This window comes from Triticum urartu, chromosome 3A, assembly GCF_056163025.1.
Source record: "Triticum urartu cultivar PI428250 chromosome 3A, HENAU_Tu73, whole genome shotgun sequence".
Classification (NCBI taxonomy): domain Eukaryota; kingdom Viridiplantae; phylum Streptophyta; class Magnoliopsida; order Poales; family Poaceae; genus Triticum; species Triticum urartu.
Window position 1 is genome coordinate 661,801,912 of NC_141875.1, and position 22,016 is coordinate 661,823,927.

General features: G+C 45.4%; 1 protein-coding gene and 2 non-coding genes across 3 annotated transcripts; all 3 read right to left on the minus strand.

Annotated features, from left to right (window-relative positions):
- Positions 1 to 477: 477 nt before the first annotated feature.
- On the minus strand, positions 478 to 550 carry TRNAF-GAA (transfer RNA phenylalanine (anticodon GAA)). The gene has a single exon. It is a non-coding gene; the product is annotated as a tRNA-Phe (tRNA).
- Positions 551 to 3,405: 2,855 nt separating this feature from the next.
- TRNAF-GAA (transfer RNA phenylalanine (anticodon GAA)) lies at positions 3,406 to 3,478 on the minus strand. The gene has a single exon. It is a non-coding gene; the product is annotated as a tRNA-Phe (tRNA).
- A 2,040-nt stretch (positions 3,479 to 5,518) lies between these two features.
- Positions 5,519 to 7,938, minus strand: LOC125545827 (putative E3 ubiquitin-protein ligase RHC1A). Its single transcript, XM_048709865.2, has 2 exons — positions 7,587 to 7,938; positions 5,519 to 6,712 (listed from the first exon to the last, which is right to left on the minus strand). Exon 2 carries the CDS (start codon positions 6,655 to 6,657, stop codon positions 5,788 to 5,790), a length of 870 nt encoding a protein of 289 aa, XP_048565822.1. The 5' UTR covers positions 6,658 to 6,712; positions 7,587 to 7,938; the 3' UTR covers positions 5,519 to 5,787.
- Positions 7,939 to 22,016: the final 14,078 nt, after the last annotated feature.

Here is a 22,016-nt window from a genome sequence, read left to right on the forward strand (position 1 = left end):
CAATATAAAAGCATGCTGCAAAATGATGTATCAGTGCATCACCCCAGCGTCGAGGATACACGTGACGTGTTCGTGTGCGAACAGCAGGTACAACTAGCGGCTGGTGCATCGGTTTGAGGGATTTCTATATGGGTGGCGCTTTCTTCCGCCAGCGGCTTGGTTTTTTTTCTTATTTCCCATACCAGCTTGGGGACAATGATGGGTAGGAGCTCTGTGGGATTCAATATCGGCATGGTGTTTGGTGAAGTAAATAGAAAAAAAAAACTATCTCAATTCACGTTAAGATTCTAAAAAATTACCACTTAAAATGATCGCTGATACATATCGTTTTAAAAAAAATATTAAACACTGATGACCGATTAGATAATTTTTTTTTTGATATGGTACCCACTTAAAAAAATCGCTGATACATTCCGGTTTTTTCTGATTTTGTTTAAAAAAAACTACACTGATGACCGACCAAAAAAAGGGTAGGATTGCGGTGAGCGTGGATCGAACACGCGACCTTCAGATCTTCAGTCTGACGCTCTCCCAACTGAGCTATCCCCGCTTTATGTTTTAAAACTGATTATTAGACTAAAAGGTATAACTACGGATCAGCGTAGGCGTTGTCTTGCTCGGAACGTTTGCGCTCAAATTCTGTTAAACGTCCTTTGTCTTCAATGGTTTGGGCTCACATGGATGTCCTCATCGTATAAGAGGCCCATGATCATACCACTACTTTGCCTTTCAGTCCACCGAGTGTCCGTCACTCTTCTCAAGTCTCAAAAAAGGGGTTAGGAGAACTCCAACACGGATCACCTAAAGCTAGCCATAGTGGAGTAACTTAAGTAGTAACTTAAAACATCCTAAGACAATTTTATTTATGTGACAAGTATTTAATGAGGAAAGAGGTGTTTGTGGTAACATAATATGTTACTGTAACATAGTGCTTCCCGAGGCAAAATGAATCTATGAGCTAATAAATGAAATCATCTATGACACTACTACTTAGTTACTTTGCACTATGAAGATAGTAATTTAGACTAGTGTCATATGCATGACACTAGTATAAGTTACTCCCCACTATGACCAGCCTAATGGACGTCCATCCAATAGAAGTCATTATATATAAACGGACATCAATTTTTCGTTAATTTTTGGATTACTTACTACTCCCTCCGTTCTAAAACAAATGACTCCCAACTTTGTATTAACTTTAGTAAGAAGTTAGTATAAAGTTGGGTCATCTATTTTGAAATGGAGGAAGTACATAGCAACGGATCAATTCCTAAAACAACTGCTCTAATCTACTAATCCCCTTTCGAGGTGAGGTCGAGGAACCCCGTCCTAGACGGTTCGGCCTCGTCGTCTTTGGCAGTCGGCACGATCAAGGTAGAGCTGACGACGGATGCCTCTCCGGCATAATCTCCATGCTGCTTCGGCGCATCGTCGTCTTCCGCCTCTAGCTCCTAAAAGAGGCGGTCACACTTTGCCTCGTTGACGCGGAGGTGCCACCTCTCACGGCGGACCATGCATGCACTGTGCTAGGACGCGAATACCGCTTTGTTTATGTCCATGATGCCCGGGTTCGCCGCAACCATTGTCACGATGGTAGCGTCGGACGAGCGTTGCGCCACTAGCTAATCCTCCTCCAACCGATGCTCTTCCAGGAGTGCCAGGTTCTATTGTTGCTCCGCCCGCAACAGTCTGAACCCTAGGTATCAACGTGGCGCCACCGCCACTTACGTAGGCGCCTCCTTGTATTCAACCTTCGTCATCGCCGTGGGGTCGCCCACCTCCTAGCTACGAGCTCGGAGATTGGCGCACCTTAGTGCGGCGTGGCGTCAGATGTTGTTAACTGGAGCTCAACCCCGATTTTGGCGCAGTGCGCCTGCAACAACTGCCTCCACCACGAACAAATAGTGCCAACCATTGCGACAGCGGACGACTCACGATGATGCAAACTACGTACGGCAGCTCAAACCGTGGGAGAAAGAGCTCGGAGGGGTAGGGTTTTGGGGGCGTGCTCGGTCTACTTTAAATAGCTGGGCTAGGCAGAGCCGCGATGGTTAACAAGGCAGCCAGAGCTATGTGAGTAGATGGAAAAGATTACGCCTAGGCCCGCCTTATATAGGTGACCAGGGCTAGGGTTTACATGACCCTATCCAATCCCACACCTCCATCATCTTGCCTTGCGCGCCAAGATGGTCCGAGCCCTCGGGCTGCCTCCTGATGCCGGACTTCCACCAGGCCTCGTGGGTCCCTAGGCCGGCCCACTACCATACTTCCTAGCCGATGGGCCGCCCTTGATGTAGTGCATCGTCGGTAGTCTCCGAGCATGTCTGGAGTGTGTGATGGATGTGCATTGATTTGTATGCAATTGAGAATCTAAATTTGAGATATGTGATTGCCGTGCAGGACATACGAGGGACAGTCCAGCTGCGTCCGCGGCTATGCTCGGGCATGTCCGCAAATGTATAGGCCTCAGATTTGCCAAGTCGGGTTGTAGATACTCTTAGCTACCCACTCCACGCCAACACAGGGGGGTACAGTAACATGCCCAGATGCTCCAACTCGTTCTTCACGTTTAAGCACCTCCCCCTCCTGGCCGGTACATTTTCCTTTTTCTTCTCCGTTCAATCACTACTATGATTGACTGAATGCATTGGTGGGTGGGGCGCCGGTGGCCAGAACAACTCGAGAACCACTGATTAACTGAAGGCGTGCAGTTGCAGTGCAGCACCGATCATGAGAACTGAAGGCAGGTGATATGCTGTCCTTTTTTCCGCGATTCCGCAAGGAAATTGCTGGTAGAAAAGAAAGAAGGAACCGAGGACTATAGTGTGTACTCCTATATTACGACTTAGTAGAATAGAAAGGGACGGTAGCCGGTAGGGAACCTATCCAGGAATTAATATTGTTATGATGGAACCAAGACGCGCATGTATTCCCGGCCGGCAACTGGACGCAATTAACTACTGGTAGGATCGACGAGGGCGAGGGAGGACCATCAGCATCAGTTCGCCGATCTAGCTAGCACAGCAGTAGTGCAGTGGACGCCGACGTTTTACACCTCGGCTCGCCGGGACTGCGACCGGCCAGTACTCCATTATTCGGCGAAGAACATGCGTTTTAATCAATACTGTGGTACGTACGCGTACGGCTCACAGGACAGAAGGACAAACATGAGTGAGTGGACGCGTATTATTGTCTCTGATGAGTTTGCTTGACCGACTGCTGCTGGGTCTACCCCTTCCGTTTCCCCCCTTCAAAACCAAGGCTTCGACTCTTCACTGTCACCGTTTTATGGCAGAGTGATCAGCAGTATCGCAAGTCAAATACTGAGATGGTACGTAGACAAACAAAAAATTGATGGATTCAAATACTGAGATGCTACGTAGACAAACAAAAAATTGATGGATGTGCGGTGAGCGTGGATCGAACACGCGACCTTCAGATCTTCAGTCTGACGCTCTCCCAACTGAGCTATCCCCGCTTCATGTTTCAAATTAGATTATTTCTTTAATAACTTATAATCACAGATCAGCATGAGCGTTGTCTTTCTTTTTTTGAGTAAAAGCATGGGCGTAGCGAGCAGTACAGTTCGCGTCGCCTGCCCAACATGGGCCTCGCCCAGCCAGCGCAAGCAGAGCTAGGAAGAGAGGGCACGACTTTTTTTCATTTCTTTTTAAAGTTTTAATTTGAGAAAAAAAAATCATGAATACACAAAAATATATGTGAATTCAAAAAACGTTCAAACAATGTTATTGAATTAGCAATATGTTCGTGAGTTAAAAGAATGTTCTTAAATTCAAAATTTTACATGAATTCTAAAATTGTTTGGGAATTCTATTTTTTGCAAATTCAAAATATATTCATGAATCTGAAAACGTACATGATTTTTTTAAAAAATCATGAATTCAGAAATTTTGCAAATTTTAAAAAATGTTACGAATTAAAATATTTGCAAAATTGTAAAAGTTCGTGAATTTGAAAAAAAAATAAAGAGGAAAATGAAATAAAATATTGAAAGAAACCCGGAACTAGAAAATAGAAAACAGAAATGAGATTAAAACCGGACGTAAGGTTCGAGAACCTTCCCAAAAATAGATGGAAGGTTCATGAACAAATGTCTTAGTGTGTATGCATTTTCATTGTAGATAAGTGACACCCAATCCCACCTTCACATTGGCACTGTTACTTCATAAAGAGGGGGGAAAATGCAACTGTCAGCAACTTTACGGATTGGCACCATAATGTGACGGTTTGTTCTGAAAAGTGCTAAAAAGAATATTTTCTTGAGAAAACTCTCGGTGGTCCTCCACCGGATAACTCCGCTCAGGATGATATAAAATGCATAATATCAGACAAGGAGTGATGATTCTTTAGTAGTACAACGTATCATGCTTGCATCTATGGAGCCAGAACTTCAAAAACGTTCTAAATTTTATGGTGTTCGTGAGATAATCGCGGAGATGACAACTTTGTGTTCAACTACAAGCAAGAGCTGGAAAATATGAGATGAAAGATGGAACTTCAGTGAGCCAACACTTACTCAAGTTAGTTGGGTATTGGCTGGAGGCTTTAGGCCTAAATTTCCACCTGAGTTGGGCACTGATCTTGTCCTCGCATCTCTCCCTCAGAGCTACGATGGCTTTACCATGAATTATTACATGAATGGGATGAACAAGAGTCTGAATGAATATTTCAACATGCTCAAGACCGCAAAAGTTGAAACACAGAAGGACGTTAATCATGTGATGATGGTGACTTGGTGAGCAAAACAACCAACTTCAAGAAGAGGGTAAGGCCAAGAAGGGTGTCCGTAAGAACAACACAAATGGAAGGCTTAAAGGTGGTGCGTCCTCTGATGCAGCTGAGGGTCGACCTCCCAATCCAAATACCATGCAGTCACGCACCCACGACCACAGATAGATGGAGGGGGAGGAAGGCCCCCCCCCCCCCCCCCCCCCCCCCCGCGCACCTGAGGCGGGGAGGGAGGGGAGGGCCAACGATGAGGGTGGGAAGGACGGGTAGGAGGGGGGTGGCCGACGGCATCTGAGCGGCCGACGCCGATGGAAGCCGGTGGACTATCACAAGAGCAATCGGGCATGACTACTTTTTTTCATGTCAGCTCGAGGATCCACTAGTATGAGATCCCACCGTAATTTTAGCTTGTACTAATAACAAATATCAAGTCAATACCATGTCAACCCACTAATATCAACTATTGTCAAAAACACTCTTATATTATAGGACGAAGGGAGTGCCTATCTATGTGGGCAAGTGTTTGTCTTCGGTATTTTTATAATCATACTTGCTACCATTGATGGATATCTTGAAATTTCAAGGTGCAACAATCAACAGGTTTCTCAGGCGTCAGATTTTTTTTAAAAAAAACTTTTATTTTTTTATTTTACTGTTCTAACGGGTGCACTTGAAACCATGTTCCAAAAATTCCTGTACAGCAACAAATAAACAAATTTACTACGTATATGTTATGCAGCAACAACAAAACAACCAATACAGCAGAGAATAAATACCCGACCTCTCACCCCCAAAAAGTTTATATTGAAATCTCAAATAAGAAGTTTATATTGACTTGTGTAAAAGCAAACAAGATCAGCTGCTATGAAATTTAGCAAGATAGATGACTATATACTTGCAAGGAAATCCATTTTGTGGGGCGACTATAACAAGCCATACATTACATATTGGGTGTAAGACGCGACACACATAAATCCCATTTGATCAGCATCTTCACTAAAATAGCATTGTGAACTCCAACCAGGTAACCAAACTAATCTAACGAGAACCAGTGCTAGAACTTGATGAGCGGAAAGGCCATAGGAACGAGAACGGATTCCTTCTCCTCTGACGCCCACTGGTTCTTCCACTGCTACTTGAGCTGCTTGAACTGTCATTTTGGTTGGTTGATCTTGAGCGTGAGCAGCTAGCACCACTAGAGCTCTGTGTTGGCAGCTCATATCGGCACACAGGGCAGGAATTGTGTTGTTCTAGCCAAGGAAGTATGCAATCAGAGTGGTATAAATGCTTGCATGGCATCTCTCTTGCTTCTGATCCCAGTTCAAACTTGTCCTTGCAGACAGGGCAATGCGAGTCTCCAGTGAGATGCCTGGCAGTGATCCTAACACTAGGCATGGCATCAATAGATGACTGAGAGGCAGGTGGTGGCCCTCGACGATCATTATGAGTCAACTGCTCAATCAGATCTTCTAATCCAGGCCCAACAAAGTAATCTGCAACATCTGCCCTCCGCATGCCAACACCACGGCGTCCATTGACGAAAACGTCGAAACCATTATTGGCCTCTGAGAGATGACCGGGGAGCTGGCCACGGAAGAGCAACCATGGCCCCGAACCAAATTCCATTTCCAGTTCAGATAATATGCTTGGCCTTCCTCTTACATCAGCCTCTCGATTCATGCTCCCCATTCCATGTCGCATCACGGTAGACATTGCCTCCATGATCCCGAACCTTGGGTCACGATGAAAATCACTATACATCCCAACAAATTGGCTCATGAGAGCATCGACATCATCCATTTCAGCCACAAAGCCAGCATCACAGTAAGGGCACTCCATCTCCCGTCCACGCGGCCTAACCCGCTGTCTACACTGGAAGCACCAATATGTCTGCCGACCTCCTGACATTTCTTCAGGTGTACTGCTTCACAAATAGACCAAAAGGAAGCGGATCTCCTCAGATCTGCAAAATAGACATAATAGCCAAGAGCTCAGCAACAAATTTCAAACGTGACTTGCACAATCACACTAGACTGCATACACAACCTTCCACACGATTATCCCAACATGGATAAGTGAAAAGATGAAAACAGTAGGGGCATGTACATGGTCCAAGATCAGTCCAAACAAGCGAACTGCGTACTCGAGGACTTCTTAACATTGTGCAGCAGTTTATAATACTACACTATGTCTAGATCATTTTACCTTGCTTAAAAAGTTGTTCCAACAAAGATAAGACAAAACTCGGAAGACAAAAACCATAGGGACCTTCACAGTCGAAGATCAGTCCAACCAACTGAAAGGGATACATAGGATCCAAAAAAAATCATCAGCACACAATACTACACTAAGGCCCTGCTTGGACACCATGTAAATATATGCAGCTGTATTAAAGATACAGGGGTATTTTACTGGCCACAGATGAAACCATTTCCCGTGTAAAGAAAAAGAAAAACTTTCGGGACTTGTTTGGATAGCACACAAGTATATTCCACAAACACGCATCTGCAACTACGTACATGCAGCAGCAACTCCAGAATCAATTCTTACAACTTGTAAACAGTCACACCACAGATGTAAATTACACACAAGCCCACATGTCTTGCACATAAACATCAATTTGGGACGCATAAACTAGAAATCATTTGATCAAAATACCAATTTTGACATGGAAGAAACAAAGTTTCCAGTGTGCCAGATCAACTACAAGACGAAGCTGAGACCCAGCTGATGCAAGAAGGGTTTGTTTGTGGGCGCTCACGCCAAGCACCTTTGCCACATACTACAAGAATTAAACAGGACACGGAGATCCACGGACAATACGATTGGACTTTTACCTTGGGGCCTTGGGTGTCCTGATCGGCGGCGGCAAGGCTGAAACCTAGGTGGCCCGTGGGAGAGGAGAGGACACGGGGTGCGCAGCGCCGGGGAGATCCCGCGAGTTCGGCCGCCGCACTCGTCGCGCTCCTGTCACTCCTGGAGCTGGATCTGAGAAGGATGGGGGGAGGAGGATCCCCGCGAAAAAGAAAGAAAGAAAGAAAGAAAGAAAAACAGGGGAGGAGGAGGGAGAAAGGCGGGCGTGGTAGATGCAGAGGTTCTCAATCTGTGCCGTTCGGGTGTGGATAGTGGTCGATACTCAAGGGCCAGGGCATCGATCCTGGGTTCGCCGGGAGTACAATGATGGCCGGCATGTGTGGGTCCGTGGCTTGGGTGTCAGGGTGGAGGAATGGCATCTTGCGCTTTTTTAATCGTGGGTTGGGAGGGTGCGGATGCTGCGTGTCGGGACGCTGGGTTGATAGGGCATCTCGCCCCCCAACGTTTAGATCGAGGTGTTTGAACTTTTTTTTCCATCCAACACGGTGTTGTACACGTCTGTGAACGCGCCCGTGCATTTGAATTCTCGCAAACCGGCCATAATCTGGAGGAGGCACGCGGGCGTCTGGATCTTCGTCACGTAAAACTCCGACACTCTGACCCGTTTAAATCTCTTTTTTTATATCATTCTTTTTTTGGCTCCGTCCCTCTCTTTTTGTTCTATATATCGCACCCTTCTAATCCGATGCCGCCACTTATCACTCCGGTCAGCCCACCAACGCATCTGGCCGTCTTGGACTATGTCGTTGCCCCCCCCCCCCCCCCCCTCCCCCAATCAACCCCGAATTTGTCTGCAGCCAGGTATTGTTCATATTTGTGACAAGCCGTCTTAATAGGGATGATATATACACTACTTATATCGATAAGGAATTTCTTTTTTTTTTCCGAGAGCTCATTCGGAAAGAACTTCAAAGTTAAGCATGCTTAGCTTTAAGCAATTTCAGGACGGGTGACCGACTGGAAAGTTGATCTCAGATGCGCACAACTGAGGATAAAGTGTATATGAAAGACTAGTGTTGATCTGTGGGGCTAGTCTACATCCCACCAGGAGTTACGGCCAGTAACCGACGGCTGTGTCCGGAGCGTTACAATACCCCTCCCCCGTTCGACGTTGTCCATGCCGGACGTCATGCCTAACAAGTGTCCGACAAATGTCATTGAGCTTTTTACGTTCTCATTGTTTCTTTGGAGCAAGCACAATGATGAGGGATTCGGTGACGGAAGACGCACTGCTAGGAAAAACCTTATACACAGAATCTTAGCAACAGCGCGAGTCAGGAAGAGGCGCTACTGCTAATTAGCAGTAGCGCGGGCCTCAAACAGGCGTCCGCGCTACTGCTACCAACTTAGCAGTAGCGCGGCTCAGTAGAACCACGCTGCTATTAAAATTGCCCGTGACGATCAGATCTGCACATGCCGCCCCGTAAAAAGTCAGAGGAGATAGAGACGGAGACAGAGGCGCGGGAGAAGAAGGGCAAAAAAGTAAAGGAAGATGATTATTGTCCCCCTTCTTGCTTCGCCTTAAGTCCGGATGAGATCGATCAATTCTTCAAGTGCCTTACCGGAATCAAAGTTAGTTCCGGTTACTGTGGCAAGATAAGCAGATATCTAGACACGAAGAAGAAAAGGTTTAGCGGGATGAAGTCCCATGACTGTCATGTGATGATGACGCATATACTACCTGTTGCCCTTAGAGGGATAATGGACAAGCACGTCCGTGACACGCTTATTGGTCTCTGCAACTTTTTCGACGTCATCTCTAGAAAGTCGATCAGTGTGAAGAAGCTCCGAAGGCTACAGGAAGAGATCGTTGTGATACTAAATGAGCTTGAGATGTACTTTCCGCCCGCGTTCTTTGATGTCATGGTGCATCTATGTGTTCATATTGTGGACGACATAATAGACCTGGGGCCGTCATTCCTGCACAACATGATGACGTTCGAGAGGATGAATGGGATCATCAAAGGATTCATTCGTAACATGTCCCGTCTGGATGGAAGCATCGTCCAGGGCTATCTTACACAAGAGTGCATCTCTTTCTGCGAGAATTTTCTCTATGGCGCAGACCGGCCGCCTGGTGTTGGATTGCCTGTTAACAAGCATGTTGGGAGGCTCGAAGGAGAAGGTCACTTCAACGGTCGCAGGGAACTGCATGTGGCCTACTCAGATCGACGCAACGACTTTGACAGAGCAAACTTGATAGTACTACAACACCTACACCAGGTAGATCCTTTCGCGACACTGCACAAAGAAATATTGCAAAGAAGTATCGTGACCGAGGGCTATGCATGACGGACACCAAAGTTACTAGAGAACACAACTCCACTTTCCTGCATTGGTTCAAAGAGCATATTATTGCTAATCCCCCGGAAGAGGGCTCTAAGGACAGATTGCTCATATATGCCTTAACACATGGCCCCTCGCCCAACCTCATCACCTATTAGGCATACGATATCAACGGATACACGTTCTACACAGAGGCCAAAGATATGGACAATGATGATCAAAACTTAGGGGTGAGATGGAATGCATGACCGGCAGCGACAACGGCGCAACTGAGAGATTTTACGGAAGGGTCGAGGAGATCTGGGAGCTTGACTACTTTGGACTGCACAACGCAACGATGTTCCATGTGAGATGGGCTAAGAATGTCGAAAGAAAAAACCGGTATTTCACTACCATGACTATACCCGACGCCAAGAGCGCTACCGTAAATGCTATTGCAAAAAACAAGCCATGGGTACACGCTAAGCACGTGACACAATGTTTCTTCATAACCGACCCGTACAATCCCAGCCGTGTTGTCGTGAGGAGAGGCAAAAGGAACACCATTGGAATGGATGGAGTCGCCAACGAGGAAGACTACGACCAGTACGACAACCCAGTGAGAGAAGATGACGATGACGATGAAGTATACGCCAAAAGAAGAATCAATACTACATTACCTAAGAAATATCGTACTCCATGGAAAAGGAAAAGTCACAATGAGGGGCTCAATTATTCTTCAACGAACAAGAAGGGAAAGAAGCTCACTCAGAAACAAAAACGTCGACGCTGAGAAACCGTTAACGGTCAAATGGTGTAATATATATGTTCCTATTTTGTATACATACTTAACTGTCAAATGATGCAATATATATCTCCTAAGTTATATACATTGTATCACCTTCCTATTTTGTATACATACTTAACCGTCAAAAGAAAACGAAGAAAAGAAAAGGAAGAGAAAATAAAGGAAAAGAAAATCGAAGAAACAAACAGGAAACTGCTATAGGTACTAGTTATAGCAGTAGCGCTTTTCTAAAAAAGAGCTATAGCTAGTCAACATAGCAGTAGCTCCCTTCGGAAAAACACGCTATAGTTACTGGTTATAGCATTAGCGCTTCTTGTCGAAACGCGCTATAGCTAAATTAGCTATAACACGTTTTTCGGAAACATGCTACTGCTATGTTGACTTAACCCCCCAGCGGGCTTCCCACCCCTGCTTCTTCCCCCAAATCCCCACTCTCTCTTCTCCCCTTCGTCGCCGCCGGAGCCCGTTCCCTCGCCCCCGACCCCACGACCCCGGCGACCTCGCCCTTGCCCCCGATCCCGGCGCGCCACGCCTCCCTCCTCTGCTTCCTACCCACCCATCATCGGCTGTCGTCAGGCCTGCCTCCTCGCCCCTACACCCTCTGTAAGCCCCCACCGCTCCTCCTCTCTCTGCTAGTTAGGGTTCTTCGGTTAATTTACTTAGGTTTTAGTTAGGGCAGTAGATTAATTAGGTTATCTATTTAGTTATGAATTTAGCTAGGTATCAAACTAGTAGGTTAATTTGGCTATATTATGAACCCTAGGTGCAATTTGAACCCTAGTTAGTATGAACCTTAGTTAGGATTAACCCTAGTTAGTATGAACCCTAGGTTTCAAATTAGGACAGAAATTTAGGGTTAGGTGTTTTAGGTGTAGTTAAAAGAAAAAACAGAATTGATTATATAGGTTTCTTGCATTTTTTAGTTTAAGCAATTGTTGCTATTTAATTTTTTTAGTTTCAAATTTAGGTAGGCTGAATTTAGTTTCAAATATTGTGAAGAAAATGACTTCTTGCATTTTTCTTCAAGTTCTATATTTTTATTCCTTTTATATGCAAATTTGAAGTGGACATGTGATATGTGGACATGTGATGTTTTGGACATGTCATATTTGAAAAATGATGATTATGTGCAGGGTAAATGGTCCGAGTGGCCTATGTTTCGCCGGAATGTTGATTCATTTTCGTTCTGGTGAATTTCAGGCGCTCGATATGTCCACTTTTTAGAAAAGGTCATGCCGAAATTTCCCGTGAATTTTGGCATGAGTTGTGCTAGAAAGTAGGCATATCGAGTGCCAGGATTTGTTGGGAAACGGCGTTCCGGAAAACACAGATCTTTTTTATGTCAATTTTCATTTTATTATAGTTTTAGAATTAAACGAGGAGACTTAATCATAGGAAACATGTCGAACAACGAAGAAACCGGGCCTTCTGACCAAGATGCAGACGAGATGGATTATGAGGGTGAACAACAGTACCTTGACTTTTTGTATGCTAAGTAGAGTCAAGGTTTGTAGGTCGGCCTCGATGATGGTACTGACACCGACATCGACACCGACGGCGCCGACACCGATGGCGGCGCCGAGACCGGCGGGGAAGGTACCGGCACCGAAGCCACTACCAAAAAGAAGAAGAAGAAGCAGAAGAAGTAGAGGATACGAAAACCTAACAAACTCGGCATCGGACGACCAGTGATCACAACGATGGCCCCTGGCAAGTTTGAGCCATTAGAGCCGGAAGAACCTCGCAAGTGCTATGGGAACCAAGTAGGATGCATCCTACGGGAATGCGCGAGCATCAACGACGATGACTTAAGGAGTAAAGAACATTTGAGGTAGGTTCTCCTGACGAAGTTACACAAGAGATTCAAGTTCCCCGACAGGGATGATAGCATAGAACAACCATGGGATGATCTGAAGATGAAAAAGATTAACAACCACGCCATGGGCATGTTCAGCAATGATTTGGCCTCTTGGAAAGGGAGGGTGAAATGAGCTATTGAGGCTGAGGAACCCCTGTCCAAGATTCTGGAGGAAAATCCGGCACTTACGGAAGAGGAGTTCGAAAATTTCAAGGACACTTGCGCTACCGAGGCACCAAGGCTAAGGCTGCGAAATTCAAGAGCCCTCAGCAAAGGAACATGGGGAAGCATTGCCTCGGAAGCCGTGGCTACCTTATGTAGGAGATATGCCCTAGAGGCAATAATAAATGTTATTGATTATCTTCCTGTTCATAATTAGGTTTATGTTCCATGCTATAACTGCTATGGTTCCCGAGTCTGCAAATAAAATGAGGCTCGGAGGAAGGCTCATATGCACGTGTGGAATAATAAACGATAAAATGTATTCTTAGTCTGGCCTCTAAGACTAGCTCAAGTGTTGCATGATGGTTCTGTTTTCCTGATCATGGGCATGCCTATGCCAACAATTTTGAGGGCACAATGTTAGCAGAACATTTGTGTTGAATCGACCCGATTGATGTTATGTTATGAGATACATTCGTCAGAAGTTAATGGTAAATAACACAGAGATGGTTAACGTTTGCATGATTCCTTAGACCATGAGAGTATCGAGTTTCTTCATGCTTGCTTCATGAACTTTGGGGTTTGTTAAACGTCATCCGTAAATGGGTGGCTATTACAGCGGCTTACGGGTTCATGGAAAAGTATGTCAAGTAACTTAATAGCTCAAGATTGGGATTTGCTCCTCCGACGATGGAGAGATATCTCTGGGCCCTCTCGGTGTTACGGTATCCATCATCGTCTGGCCAGACACTTTGTGATTTGATCACAGGGATGCCGGAACATAGAAACGAGAAAAGAGAACAATACCGGTAACGAGGTAACTAGCATAGTGGACAAGTTGTTGATCCACGGGAATGCCAACATGTCTCACCTCGGGTATTTGTAACATATCGCGAAGCAACAAGAATAGCACACGGCAGCTGGAGGTTCACTCGAATATTCATTCGTGTGGGTATAGGGGTCAATATGGGTGTCCACGGCTCCGATGTTGATCATTGATTGGAAAGGGTTCCGGTCATGTCTATACTTCACCGAACCTATAGGGTCACACGCTTAAGGGTCATCTATCTATTGAATACTAGACAAGGAGTCTGAGAGAAAATCACCGAAAAAGTTTCGGACACCGGAAAAGTTTCGGACAGCGGAATCGTACCGTAGAGAGAGGTCATCGGATAAGTTTCGATGATACCGAAAAGTTGTTTCGGGATATACCATTAAGTCAAATTGGTTTCGGCACATGCCTGATAATTCTTGGAGGATGCCAGAATCATTCTGGAAGCTTTTTGGAATTTTTTGGGATAAAAACCGGAAATGTTCCGAAGCTGCCAGTACCATTTTGGTTGTTTTTCGCAGATGAAATTTACTTATCTGAAATTGTTTCGGAACGAATCCAAAATCATTTTAGTGGGTACTGGAATTATTCTAAGACCCATAGAAATATTTTCGGATTTAATGGACGCGAAAAATTGTCTTCATGAATAGTGAAAACGCATTCTTGTTTTCTTTTCGCGGATGAAAATCACTAAACTGAAATTGTTTCAGAACGCATTGAAAATAGTTTTAGTGGGTACTGGAAATGTTCTGAGCCCACATAAATATTTTCAGTTCGAACGGACGCTGAAAAATGTCGTCATGAATAGTGAAAGTGCTTTTTGCTTGGCTTCTTGGAGAAGCCACCTTTAGGGCCTTTTTGGTATTTCCCCCTTGGCTTCTTGGAGAAGCCACCCTTGGGCTTGGCCTATAAATAGGGGTGGAGGGGGCTGCCTAAAGGATGATCCCTTGCTCTCATACACATGCCATGCATTATCTGGCTTCTTCTCTCCCTCCCACGAAAAGAGTTTCGTAGAGCCGTAAGGCTGTCTGGGTTCCGGCAGGAACTAGTTCTGGACGGCGAAGCCCTGCCGGATAGATGACACCGTATGTGTGCAACCCCGTAGAGAGGTCGTAGTTTCGATCCTTTTGCCCGAGGGGCTGTTTTGAGAGTGCATCCCGAAGGGCTGTCCAAGTGACGGTCCGAGTTTTGTGAATCCTCCCGAAGGGCTGTCCGAGTGACCGTCCTAGTTTTGAGGGTCCTCCCGAAGGGCTATCCGCGACACCGTCCGAGGGACTGTCCGACCGCCTCCCGGAGGGTTGTCCGTGGGGCGGATGAGGGTATACATCCTTGCGGTTGGGAGGTTGTAAATCCTAGCTGCGGGGATCTGCACCGCCGTTCGTCATCGACTCTACTTCCGCTGCGCTACGAGTCGGTAACGAAAAGGATCAAACCATGTATGCAGTCTCCATAGTGGTCCTGGGCTGGTGCATAGGTTGGAATATTTTTGTTTTCTGCTGCGTTACCATACAGTGGCATCAAGAGCCGTGCTATGCGTAGATGCAGGTTTCGATCTAGAATACATGGAGATGTATGGGTATTGCATAATATAATTAGGTAGTAGATGAGATCTATTGCTGTAAATTATTTATGCGGGTGATAGATGAAATCTGTTAACCGACGTTTTTGTTGCTTCCCTAGAATTTGCGTTTGCTCAATCTCGAGACAGCATGGTGGAATTTGACAAAGTTCTGGCAATCCGTGATCCTGATTGATCATGGAAGTGCTATCAGTTCTTTGGGTTCCGCCATAGTCAAAAGAGAGATGAAATTCGCAGATGAAAGGGCATTGCAGATATGATCTGCACGGGGGTCATGTGTATGACGAAGTTTAGTATGGGGCTCAAGATTTAACTATCTCGTGTTTCATACACCCTGAGATGTTAATCTAGCAACCTGAATAATCATACTTGATGATAAAACGTTGGTAGCTGCGGTTTAAGTCAAAACCTTAGAAGCCACGAAAATAAAATTTTGCATAAACCGATTAGAGGCGTCTAACTTGGTTTTGCAGGATGTGCATGTGATGTGGTATAGCAGTGCTCATAATAATTTGATTATGTATGACATGGCTATATGATGTAAATTGATTAACATGACCTGCGTGTCATGATTCGGCATGATGGCTGGAGCCATATGATTGCACTTTAAATGACATGCGTGTCAACCTTGTTGTAATGCATTATTTTATTAGCTATAGAGATAGCAATATTATGTGGTGCATCGACAAGGTGGTGGCAATCTTCGCGAAGGTGAACACCGACGCGAGTGCCGAAGACGAAGAAATGAAAGACTTCTCCGTCAGAAAGGGCTATACCATATCATGCTAATTATGAATTGCCTGAGATGTTTATCCCTTTGATGCACCCTTCTTGATTGCGCCGTCGTCACTTTTTTATTAGGGTGATCTCTCACAAAAATATCAAGTAGTTAGTGTTCTCCCAAGTGTAGCACCGTCACGGCACCTATCTTTTCGGGGTGCGCCGTGTCACACGGGTACGAACGATTAGAGAAGTGTGAGGCGGGTGAGTTGAGACCTCACAGCGAGATCACTTGGTTGTCTTGACGTTCACGCATGACCGTCATGAGCTTGGAACACACACATCGAAAGATGAACAAGAGTCACATAGAGATGTGATTGGCAAGTTGGCCTACCGGTTGAGATTTTCGTCATCAGTGGTGTTACACCAATGGCGTTGAATTAAAATGCGGATCTTGAATCGCTCACGATCAATTATGAGAGATATTGATTTGAGTGGGAGCGCATTGTTGAATTAACTTGTTTAATTCTTAGTGCAATTAATTGTGAACATTGTCTAAAGTGTTATTTTCCTAATAGTTATAGAATAATGGCTCACGTTTCCACCCTCCCTATTAAAATTGAATAGCTGTTAAATATCTGGTTAAAACTTTATGGTTGGTAACGTAATGTGAGGATTGTCCTCAAGAGTGCCGAGAAGGACTTTGTCATATCGCATGCTTTCCGTATCCTCCCGCTAATGCTATGGATCATGTGTAACACCCTCGATGCGACTATATCTCCCACGTGTCGAGGCACGACTTAGAGGCATAATCGCATTGAAGGCATATGTCGCAAGTGAGGTAATCTTCACACAACCCATGTAATATAATAAGGGAAAGAGATTACATAGTTGGCTTACAATCGCCACTTCACCCAATTACATGAATAAAGCATTACATCATCCAAAAACACTCAAGGTCCGACTACGGAACCAAAATAAAAGAAGAACCCCAAATGCGACAAAAAGGCCCCCGATCGACCCCAACTGGGCTCCACTACTGATCAACTAGAACGAAACAACACAAAGAACAAGATCTTCATCGAGCTCCTCCTGAGCTTGGTTGCGTCATCTGCACGGACTCATCTGCACCTGCAAACTGGTTTTGGAAGTATCTGTGAGTCACGGGGACTCAGCAATCTCGCACCCTCGCGATCAAGACTATTTAAGCTTATGGGAAAGGTAAAAGTATGAGGTGGAGCTGCAGCAAGCGACTAGCATATATGGTGGCTAACATACGCAAATGAGAGCGAGAAGAGAAGGCAAAGCACGGTCGATAAAAGTATGATCAAGAAGTGATCCTAAAACAACCTACGTCAAGCATAACTCCAACAACCGTGTTCACTTCCCGGACCCCACCGAAAAGGGACCATCACGGTTACACACGCGGTTGATTCATTTTAATTAAGGTCAAGTTCAGGTTTTCTACAACCGGACGTTAACAAATTCCCATCTGCCCATAACCGCGGGCACGTCTTTCGAAAGTTCAAATCCCTGCAAGGGTGTCCCAACTTAGCCCATGACAAGCTCTCACGGTCAACGAAGGAATAGACCTCCTCCCGAGACATTCCGATCAGACTCGGTATCCTGGTACAACAAGACATTTCGACAGGGTAAAACTAAACCAGCAACACCGCCCGATGCGCCGACATCCTGATGGGAGCTGCACATATCTCGTTCTCAGGGCAACACCGGATGAGACATCCTACGAGTAAAACCAGCCCTCAAGTTTCCCCGAGGTGGCCCCATAGTCTACTCAGTTCGGACCAACACTTAGACAAGCACTGGCCCGGGGGGGGGGGTTAAAATAAGATGACCCTTGGGCTGGCCTAACCCAAGGGAAAAAGAGGCTAGGTGGCGAATGGTAAAACCAATGTTGGGCATTGCTGGAAGAGCTTTACTTAAGGCGAACTGTCAAGGGGTTCCCATTATAGCCCAACCGCGTAAGGGACGCAAAATCCGGGAACATAACACTGATATGACGGAAACTAGGGCGGCAAGAGTGGAACAAAACACCAGGCATAAGGCCGAGCCTTCCACCCTTAACCAAGTATATAGATGCATTAAGATAGCAAGATAATATAATGATATCCCAACAAGTAAATAAATGTTCCAACAAGGAACGGCCTCCAATCTTCACCTGCAACTAGCAACGCTATAAGAGGGGCTGAGCAAAGCGGTAACATAGCCAATCAACGGTTTGCTAGGACAATGGTGGGTTAGAGGTTTGACATGGCAATTTGGGAGGCTTGCAAGCAAGTGGTAGGCATCGTAGCAATGGCATAGCAAAAGAGCGAGCAAACTAGCATAGCAAAGATAGTAGTGATTTCGAGGGTATGATCATCTTGCCTGAAATCCCGCAAGGAAGAAGAACGAGTCCATGAAGAAGACAAACGGACGTAGTCAAACGGGTCCTCACACACACGACGTTACCGGAACCAACCCAAAGAAACAATACCGGAAAAGAGCAAACAACATAGTAAACAAACCACACATGAACATGGTATGATGCACAATCAAGTATGATGCATGTCCGGTTTAATGAAGCATGGCATGGCAAAGTGCAACAAACATCGCTACAAATTAAGTGGAGCTCAATATGCAACGAGTTGCATATTGATGGAACACCACATGCCTTATTTAGTTCTCTTTCGTTTATGTACTCAACAAAATTAAATGTTTGTTAACATGGCAAGAGGTGAAGCAAATGAAAACTACCTATCTAATCAAGTTTAAATGAGGCCGGAAACAATGAACAACAATTCCGGTAAATCCCCACGTGCATATATTAGGTTTGGTCCTGTTCTGCCCTAAACCATATTTTATAGTTATTAAACATGCAAGATGATGCCATCCTGTTAAACTAGGCAAAATTCTACCCCATTATATATAAAGTTTGTTAGAAACCGAGCTACGGTTATTTAATTATGAAATAAACCATTTTAACAAGTTATTTGAGCAAATTTAAACAAACAACATTTTAAGCATTTTAAACATAGATGAAAGTGGCAAATTATTAAACTACACAAAATTCTAAGCAAGTTCCATATATAAATTGTTTTAATCCGATGCACGGTTGTGAAGTTATTAAATGAATGATCATGAAGGGGTTTTCTGCAAAACAACCGTCTCAGGAAAAATAGATAAATTCATCTCGAGGGAAAAAATGCTACATGGGCCGAATCCTGTTGGCCCAACAGGAAGAGGAGATTTGGAGGGCGGCTCACATCGGCCTTGAGGCCGAATCCGGCTGGCGCTGTGGAACTGGGCCGGGGCGAACTGGCCTTGGCGGTGGAGGCCCATGGCGAAGACGAGACAGGGGAGCGCTGGCACGGTCGTCGTCCTCCCCACGATGCAAGACGAGCCGGCGGTGTGGTTCTCCGACGAGGGCAGCATGGGATGAAGCGGAGGCCGGGGATCGGAGCGGGAGGCGGATCCGGGGCGGGGGACGCCAGATCCGGCGAATCCGGACGACGCCGGGAGCTGGGCGGCAGCGAGGAACTCCGAGCGGCGGCGCTGTGTATGACTAGAGAGAGAGCAAGCTATAAGGGAAGGAGGAATAGAAACGGAGGAAGGGAGGAGCTGGCGGCCGGGAACGCGACCTGGGCGACGTCGCGGAGTAGGGGTCGCCGGTGATGCGGTGGGCTCCAGTGGCCGGCGGGCCTTGCGGGAGCATCGAGCGGCGGCCTCCCTCCCGATCCAGATCAGATCGAGGAGGTGCAGCGGGAGCGAGCAGGCGCTGACTCGGGATCGGGCGCAGATGGGCTTCCAGGGCCCCGATCTGGGTCCTGGTGGGCCCGCGGGCTTCGCGGCGGCGCAGAGAGACCAGGGGCGACGTGGAGGCGCGGGAGAGGTCTTGAGCGGCAGCGCAGGTGGCGGCCGGTCCTGTTGAGCGGCGCCAAGTGGCGAGGAGGGGCTGGAGCGGCGCGGAAATTGATGGGGGAGGGGGCTAGAGGTAGGTGGAAGGCTAGGGATGCCCAAAAATGGCAAGGGGGGCTTCTTAAATAGGCAGGGGTCTAGGGTTAGGGGTTTTCATCCGTTTTCAGACCCTCGGATCGCGAGGAGGGGTAGGTTGGAGCTTGTGGGCTGTGCAGAAGGCCTCGGACTGAGACGAGAGAAGAGAGAGGGAGGCCTAGCGACTGTTTCCAGAGACCGAAAACGTCCGGCGTTAGACCGGCTATACTGCCGCTATAGTTAATCGTTTGGGCGTCAAACGAACTCTGAATGCGATGAAACTTGACAGGCGGTCTATCTACACTATAATAAGACCACACGTCAACTCTCATCCCATTCCGAGAACATTTTTCCAGCCACTTATAAAATACTATTTCGGACATGCCGCGGGCGCGTGCAAGTGTGGTTGGACTCAGAACGGACAACGGAGAGAACTCGGAGAACCCGGACGAATGAAAGTTTTAAGACATGATGATGCAATGCACATGATGACATGATAAGATGCAACACGCAAGCAAATGACAAGGCAACAACATCGAATAACTGACGGACACCTGGCACATCGGTCTCGGGGCGTCACATCATGTGACTCTCATCCTTCGGTCCAAAAGCTAGAATTCTGTTACGGTCAAGTGAAATATGTTTGCTTCCATGAAACCCAAACTTCGAAAGTTGGGATAGTTATATGATATTCATGGAACTGAAAATTATTTTCAGATACAAACAAAGTAATGTTTGTTTGCAAGTATTAGTAAAAGTGTTTAGTATGCATTTGACTGTTGGGAAAGGGATCCAGAAGAACGCCTGTCATATAATGAAAGGTGAATAAAACAACAACTTACAGAGAAAGGAAGTGTCCAAAGGGTGTTAGTATGACTTACACGCCTAGGAAGTCCGGGGCTAACGCCGCTCTTAAGTTGGGTGCTTCTTTTGCGAGTAGGAGAAATACTAAAAGTTAAACTGTTAGAAGTATAAAGGCAAATAGAAAGAAGACTGAAATATCCAGCTCATGTATGAATGTCATACAAGTTTTTGATGTATAGAAGGCTGGCCAAAGATATAGTCCTTGGGAATTATGATTAAATTGTTGATCACTGATTCTTGGGTATTGTGAGTTAAATCACAAAGATACCCGCTCGATTGCATTCTGTTGCAACTCGATGTAAGAACTACTATGGCCTAAAAGACTAGCCAGAAATGAGGTTTAGGTATACACAGGGAACATAGTAAATGTTACTATACCTTCCATCGGTGTATTACCGTCTGTATTTATTTTCATAATTCATTTAGAGTTTTACACACTCTAGCTCATTGCATAAGGTATCTTGCAAGAAGGTTGTTCATAAGAGAACTTTTAATGTTCGATGTTATGAATAACGTAAGGGTCATACTTTCATTATGAATGAGATGTATGTTATGAATATTGATAATAATACATTACCTCTGGGTTTACTTTCTTGTTTCATTTTAGAGTTTCATACACTCTAGCCCATTGCACAATGTTTGTTGCAAAAGAGTTGTTCACAAAAGGAACAATTGTTGTTCAGTATTATGAATAACATGAAGGGCCATACTTCCATCCAAGATGGGATGTATGTTATGAATATTGATGGTAATATGATACATCCATAACACTGACGCTAAATGTCGCAAGACTAAAAGAATACCACACAAGTGTGGCACTGCATTTGGTCACATTGGAGAAACCCGCATGGAAAATTCCATTATGATGGATTTTGAACTCATTTGATTTTGAATCGCCTGACACTTGCAACTTTCCTCCGATGAAGTGACTGAAATACCGTTCACAGGCCATAAGGAACGAGTAACAAACTTATTGGTGCTCATACATTTGATGTGTGTAGTCCGATATAGGTTGTTAGTAGTGGATTTATCTATCTTCAGAAATGACTCAAGTAGATATATGGATATTTACTTGATGAGACGTAAGTCTGGATCTTTTGAAATCATTTGAAAGGTTTTCAAAAATGAAGTAGAAGTTATTGTAACAAGAAAATTATATTTCTACAATTCAATTGCAGAAAGGAATATTTGAGTTACAAGTTTAGCGAATGTCTGATGAGTTGTGAAAGGGGTTTCATAACTTGCACTTCCCGGAACACCACTGCAAAGTGGAAAGTCTGTGAAGATGTAATCAAACCATTTATGACATGGT